General features: G+C 35.7%; 2 protein-coding genes across 2 annotated transcripts; one reads left to right on the top strand and one right to left on the bottom strand.

Moving 5' to 3' along the window:
* Nucleotides 1-246: 246 nt before the first annotated feature.
* On the bottom strand, nt 247-1,844 carry LOTGIDRAFT_166021 (hypothetical protein; the record flags this gene model as incomplete). Its single annotated transcript, XM_009063068.1, has 2 exons — nt 247-1,156; nt 1,810-1,844. 2 exons carry the CDS (start codon nt 1,842-1,844, stop codon nt 247-249), a joined length of 945 nt encoding a protein of 314 aa, XP_009061316.1.
* A 1,834-nt stretch (nt 1,845-3,678) lies between these two features.
* On the top strand, nt 3,679-4,881 carry LOTGIDRAFT_166020 (hypothetical protein; the record flags this gene model as incomplete). The annotated part of the gene is made up of 2 exons (XM_009063067.1): nt 3,679-3,700; nt 3,986-4,881. The coding sequence occupies 2 exons, from the start codon at nt 3,679-3,681 to the stop codon at nt 4,879-4,881; spliced, it is 918 nt and encodes a 305-aa protein (XP_009061315.1).
* Nucleotides 4,882-7,448: the final 2,567 nt, after the last annotated feature.

Here is a 7,448-nt window from a genome sequence, read left to right as displayed (position 1 = left end):
CATTGGATGTGATCAGTCTGTAAGGAGTAGTGTTTCAATATCAGTGATTGTCTCATCAGAGACAATTCCTGTTTCCTGCAGGCTGATCACATCCGATGTTTTATAGTCTTTCAAAATTTGGTGATATTTATGTAGAAAACCTCTACAGATATTTAATGTTGTAAAAATCATTATAAATTGTTGTTAATAATATTACTTGTTTTGTTTTTTTTGTTGTTTGTTATTATTAATAATGGTTAACGACATCTATTTATTCTTTTTTTGAGTAGCCTTCCCTCTAGTAGTAGAGTTCGAGGGATCCATACTGGTACTCGATTCTCTACTCTCAGATGTTTCATGAGTGGCTATCTTGTGTTTTTTATGATCTTCGAGTAGGCTACTCCTGTCCCTATCCCTTTTCCTATCTTTAGAGTTGGATCTGGAGGATAGGGGCGTGTCTTGGAGGGTTGAACGTTTGTCTTTCGGGGCTTTGGGTATTGGCGCTTTGGATGTGCTGGCTATGAGACTCGATCGCTGAGCGATCTCCTCTTTACTTTTATCATAGTCACTTTCCTCTACGTTTTCCCATTCAGCTTCATCCGGTACCCAGCCAGGGGTAGCCGGTGTGTCCAGATTGTTTTTATTGGACTGAATGGGCGTAGAGGTGTTCCTAATGGTTTTGAGGAGATCTCCCACCGATTTGGAAATTTGATTCGGGGCTTTCTTACGAGGATTGTAAACTTGAAAGGCACCCGACCCCTCTTTGTCAGTGATGGGTGAGATAGGGGGTGGTGGTGGTCTAGAAGGGCAGTCCCTGGCAGTATGTCCTTCAACTTGACAGACATAGCACTTCCTATCAGGCTGGGGCTGTCCTTCATATTTTACCCCCAATCTACATCCTTGAATGGTAAGGTTGGATGGTATGGGGTTATCTACCTTTTTAGTGTAGATGAAACAGACTCCGTTGTACATAAATGGATGATCTCTATATGTACAGCGGATGATCTTATTGGCCACACAGTACTGGTTTATTTTCGAGAGGACGTACTTTGTGTCCATCTCGTATGGGACGCCGAAGATGGTGATTCTGATACCCGGCTGTACTAATTCAATCTTCTGGTTGTTGTTGGTTTGGTAGTTGTGGATCATTCTTCTTATTTCGGAAATAACTTCTGACCTGCAATTAGAAGAGGTGAGAAGAATAGATTGGAGGCTGCTTAGCGAGTCGGATAGAATCTTTCTGATTGGTTAAAACCAAATATAAATATTTCAGCATTAGGATAATCCTCATTTCTGATTTGTTAAAACCTAATCTAGCAATCTGATTGAAGGATAGGACTTCTTGCATGTTGGTTGTTGATTGGCTAGGTCTCTGACAATGAGAACGCCGACATTGCCTTGTTCCAGAAACACAAAGTATAATCTTGTTTGTATAAGTTAATTTAGCTGCGCTCAGAACAAAGAGGGATAAGTGTCAGGGCCGCAAGGTGTTAATAACTTTACACATAGATGTAAATGCTGCGTGGGCACTGACAATAGAAGTTTAATATAGGTATTAATTGGCTTTCAATGTAAACTATTAGCACCTGCCCTTATCCATCCTAATGATACATTGTGTAACAGCGTATTCTACATCCATTTATCCTTTTACATTTCTCATCTTATTAAGGCAACAAAACCTGGTTAGTCTTCGCACAATGTCCAGGCTGGAATTAACTGAATTGGAAAAAAAACACAGCAACGTTCAAAATCAGCTGGTATATGCATTTCAAGTCTTGCTCTAGAAGTGTGCAACAAGTAAACAGATTGTGAACATGGTCAAGTGCATACCAAACTAACGAGTAACAGTTAGCAGATTTTGACATTTTGGTAAAAAAAATTTCATTATCAAAACGTCATATATATACCTGAAAATATTTCTAAAGTATGCAATTAATATCTATTTGATCAAGCTGGATTTTTTAAAAGTACTTATTGTTAATTAAGCAATTTGATGAAGCCTTTGAATACGTAGCCAGTGGCGTGGTGGCCACTGCCCATGGTGGGGGGCCTACCAGCGACGGAAAACCAAAAGCCCTTTTTTATACGCCCACGTGAAATGTGGGGCGTATATTGCCGTCACCCGTGTCCGTCGGTCCGTCCACAATTGCTTGTTAACACTCTACAGACACAATTCTTTAAGGATTTTGACGAAACTTGCTGAAATTGTTTATTATCACCCAAGGATGAACCCTATTGAAAATCAATAAAATCGAAAAATATTTATTATGAATTATTGCCTTTGTTCTTTAAAACGCGTTCGATTTTTAGCTCGTTAACATTCTACAAGTCACAATTCTTTACGGATTTTGACGAAACTTGCTGAAATTGTTTATTATCACCCAAAGATGAACCCTATTGAAAATCAATAAAATCGAAAAATATTAAATATGAATTATTGCCCTTGTTCTTTAAAACGCGTTCGATTTGTAGCTCGTTAACACTCTACAAGTCACAATTCTTTACTGATTTTGACAAAACTTGCTGAAATTGTTTATTACCACCCAAGGATGAACCCTATAGAAAATCATTCAAATCGAAAAAATATTTAATATGAATTATTGCCCTTGTTCTTTAAGCTTGTATACACGAAACTTGCTAAAATTATTTAGGATGAACCCTATCGAAAATGAATAAAATCGAAAAATATTTTAGGTTGTAAACACTCTAGAAGGCACAATTCTTGACAGGTTTGGATGAAACTTAGTGAATTGTTTATTGTCACTTATAAAAGAATCTCTATCAAAAATTCAAGAAATTTAAAATATTTAATATGAGTTATCGCCCTCTTTCTTTAAAACACATGCAATGTCCTCGCAGACACTCTAAAAGACACTAGTATTACTAAAGGATGAACTCAATGCACTCTAAAAGACACTGTTCTTGATGTATTTTGAAATAATTTTTGCTCAAGGTCAAAGGGATGAACTGAACTGAATTTTAAAAAAAATAAGTATAAATACCTGTAGCCTAATATTCAAAGACATAATAGGTTTTCATAGATTTTGTTAAAATCACTTTTCAAATAGATGTCATTTTCCTGAGAAATTTGATTATCAGATTACATATTAAAAGTAGAAATTATTTTAAAAAAACAAATCAGAAAAATAAATTTAATCATTTAACATGTCAGTATTAACCTACCATACATATTATGACATAATAAGATCCTATAAATAGACTGAGCATAAGATACTATAAATAGACTAATGGAAAACCCCAACAAGACAATTATCCAATCATAGCTCAGTAGGCATATATAGTCATGTGATATTCCAGCATGTTACTTTATTTTAGAAATTTAATTCAACAGAAAGGTTTGCTTATTCATTTAATTTTGCCTTGTAGTGTTAATACAAAAATGAAATTATATATGGTTTAATTATGTCATTAATAATGTCATTCAATATTGGTCAAGGGGAAAGGTTTCTTGGCATGTTCAAATGAGTTGCTGAATGATATTAGATTAGGCTACAATAAATTATGTCAAGACTGCATTATTATGGTGGCTGTGTTTTACCAACTTGCCCACAGTACTTCTCAATATTATTCAAGATTTTGTGATATTACAAGCCCATTTTTAACTATAAAATGACAGTGATAACAACTTTTAATGCGAACATAATTATATTTTAATATTTTAGATTAAGTTTATTATATATGCCAAGAACAAAGAAGCAAAGTAAATTATCCAGACGAAAGAAGCAGAAAGAGTTGATGTCTGCATTGAGAGAGAAAAGAGACATAAGTGATGACTCTAACCTCAATGCAGATTGTTTTCCTGATGTAGTGGAAGAGATATCCATTGCAGATGATTGAAAGTCAAATGATAGAAATGTCGGGCTTTTTCCAGATGTAGTGGAAGAGATATCCACTGCAGGTGATGGAAATGTCAGCCCCACAAATGTGATGGATTCAGATGTATTGGAAGGAAATCCTTCTTGAAAAAAATATTTTAAATTTGAAGAAAAGCAGACAAAGGTGATTCGACTGAAAGGGTTAAATTCGGATCAAGAAAACAGTCGAAAGAGGTATTATAAAGAATACAAAAATTTGAGAAGAGCTGATCCTGAATTCAGAGCAGCTGAAAGAAAAAGTGAAGTCTGTCATAAACAGACAAAACGAGCTGATCCCGAATTCAGAGCAGCTGAAAGAAAAAGTGAAGTCTGTCATAAACGGACAAAACGAGCTGAACCTGAATTCAAGTCAGCTGAAAATTTGAAAGGAACTCCTAACAAGGGGAGAAAAAGAAATGAAGATCCTGATTACAGAGATTTGAAGAAAGAGGTTGGAGCTCAAAGAGCCAAAAGAGCTGATCCTGCTGTAAGAAAAGCTGAAAGAGAAAGGGAAGTCTATGGTAAACAGCCTAAGAGAGCTGATCCTAAATTCAGAGCAGCTGAAAGAGAAAGGGAAGTCTATGGTAAACAGACTAAGAGAGCTGATCCTAAATTCAGAGCAGCTGAAAGAGAAATGGAAGTCTATGGTAAACAGACTAAGAGAGCTGATCCTAAATTCAGAGCAGCTGAAATAGAAAGAGAAGTCTATGATAAACAGACTAAGGGAGCTGATCCTAAATTCAGAGCAGCTGAAAGAGAAAGTGAAGTCTATGGTAAACAGACTAAGAGAGCTGATCCTGAATTCAGAGCAGCTGAAAATTTTAAAGGAACTCCCAACAAGAGGAGAAAAAGAATTGAAAATCCTGATTACAGAGATATGAAGAAAGAGGTTGGTGCTAAAAGAGCTGATCCTGATTTCAGGGAAGCTGAAAGAAAAGACGAAAATGTGTCAAAACTGTTTCGAAGACAGAATAAAGAAATGTCATCAACTGATGAATTAATTGCTGAATTTAATAAAAAATATTGAAAATGGGCCTACTTATGTATGTGTGTCTTGTCACCAATTGGACATAGTGTAAAAGCATGCCTTAGTATGCGTAATTCAAATGAAACTGCAGAGCTTTGTTTGAAGAATGATGGATGGGTATGTGGTACATGTGAAAGGTACATAAAGAAAAACAAAATTCCACCCTGTTCGATTGAAAATGGAATGAATTTTCCAGATAAACCGAACAATCTGGAATTATACCCTTCAGAATGGAGACTTTTGTCTCCAAGAATACCTTTCATGAAGGTATATGCTGCTCCCAGGGGAAAACAGAAGAAAATTCGTGGAAATGTTGTTAATGTGCCTGCTAATGTCACTACAACTGTCCGAATGCTGCCTAGAGCAACAGATGACACAATGACAATTGCAGCTCAGTTGAAAAGACAATTGAAATACAATCATGCTGTGATAACTGAAAACATTCGGACCTACAAAATCAGAGAGGCTGCCGAGTGGCTTCAGGAACATGGAACTTTGTATAAAACAGAAGACATTTGCTTTGAAGAAAATTGGAATCAGGATCTTGAAAATCAAGACAATGGAAAAGTCTTGAATGATTCTGAATATGACGAGATTCCAGTAGTCGTAGACTCTGATCTCAAAAAATGATAGAAAGGAGGATCTTGAAAATCTAGGCAATGGAAAAGTCTTGAATGATTCTGAATTTGACGCGATTCCAGTAGTCGTAGACTCTGATGTCAAAAAAGATGATGGAAATGATGAGAATTCTCTAGCACAGTCTGATGAAGATAACTGGAGTGAAGATGAAGGTGATGTAGAAGTTGCGAGCTCTAAAGACACACTTATTACATCACCTGACTTTATTGAGAATGGTGAGAAAGAGAGAGTTCATAATTTTGCTCCAGGAGAAGGTAACTTTCCCTTGAGTATATTTATGGACAAAAACTCTGAAGAACTTGCATTTCCAAACATTTTCTTTGGGAAAGGTCGAACTATAATTTCTGATAGACCTACTAAAGTTTATTACAGTGAAATTTGTAAATCAGAATTGAGAAGAGATGATCGGAGGGCAGCCAATTGCATTGACAACATTTTTTTTTAAGTTAAAAAAGTTGCAAATGAAAACATTGCTTGGCAGTGCTCAAATTGCCCTTCGAAAAAACAAAACTGATAGACGGAAAATAATAGTTGGTGATTTAAAAAAGACATTTGTTACGGATTCTTGGTAGGGTGCAAGATAACAAAGAATATACTAATGATGAGATTGATAACATGGATTGGGAAACGAAAAGTAGATTGGTGTCTTCGGACCCTGTAACTTGTACTAGGCAATTTGACTTCCAGGTCAAACTGCTTTTTAAAGATGTTCTAAAGAAAGAAAACTCACCTATTGGAAAAGTCACAGACTATTTTTATAGAGTCGAGTTCCAACACAGAGGCTCACCACATATTCACACATTGTTGTGGTGTGCGGAAGCTCCTGTGTATGGTGAAAGTAGAAATGATGAAATGATGTAAATTTGTAGATTCTATAATTACGTGCAGTAGAATGATGGACGATGAAAATTTGGCAGAGTTTGTGAAATATCAAACTCACAAGCATTCGCACATTTGTAAAAGAAAAAATCAAAAAAACTTGTCGATTTGGTTTTCCTAAGCCTCCTATGAAAGAAACTAAAATTTTAGAACCACTTGAATGTGATTTTCCACATGCCCAAAAGTGCAAAGAAAGTTATGGTAAAATGAAACTGATCATGGATGACATGATTGAGGGAGAAGACATAACTTTTGATGATTTTTTGGAAATGGTAGATTTGAAATATGATGACTATATCCTAGCGATCAGATCATCAATTTCTCAGCCTACTGTATTTTTGAAGAGAAGTCCCTTTGAACTTAGGGTGAATGCTTACGACACCAAATTACTGGACTGTTGGCAAGCAAATCATGACATTCAATTTGTGTTAGATGTCTATGCTTGTGCAATGTACATTGCTTCGTACATAGCAAAGTCACAAAGGGGCATAAGTTTTTTTGCTAATATATTGCTAAACGTAATTACAAAAAGATATGTGTATCATAATCATGCAACAAAAAACAACATGAAAATGTTGGTGGTGGGTGTTCATTTATGTCCATAAAAACAATGCTACCAGTGGTCATATGTAACCTCGCCTGACAAATAAACTTTTGATTCACAAATACATTTTGACTTATTATATATGAGTAAATTTGTAATATAGTTACTGAAGACACTTGTATCATTCTTAGGCTGCCGGTGGGCGTATGTTACCTTGCCTGGCAAGCTATCTTTAACATTTGTCATCTAAATTCCCCAATTGGCACAGCAGCGCCCCACTATTATTTAAGGTATTCAAAACAGTGTTGAATAATATTTTTTCATCACTTAATATACGAATGGTTGCTGGTGGAGACTATACATAAAGTTTCAATAAATAAATGTACAGAAATCTGCAGAAATTGCTGTTTTTNCACAGATCATCAACAGATAAAGCTGGAAGCGATTTATGTGAATTGTGATTTGGTACGCTGTTTAGCAAAACTTTAAGTTTAGCAGGAGCGTT

This window comes from Lottia gigantea (assembly GCF_000327385.1).
Source record: "Lottia gigantea unplaced genomic scaffold LOTGIsca_55, whole genome shotgun sequence".
Lineage (NCBI taxonomy): Eukaryota > Metazoa > Mollusca > Gastropoda > Lottiidae > Lottia > Lottia gigantea.
This window is presented reverse-complemented; position numbering and strand designations above follow the sequence as displayed.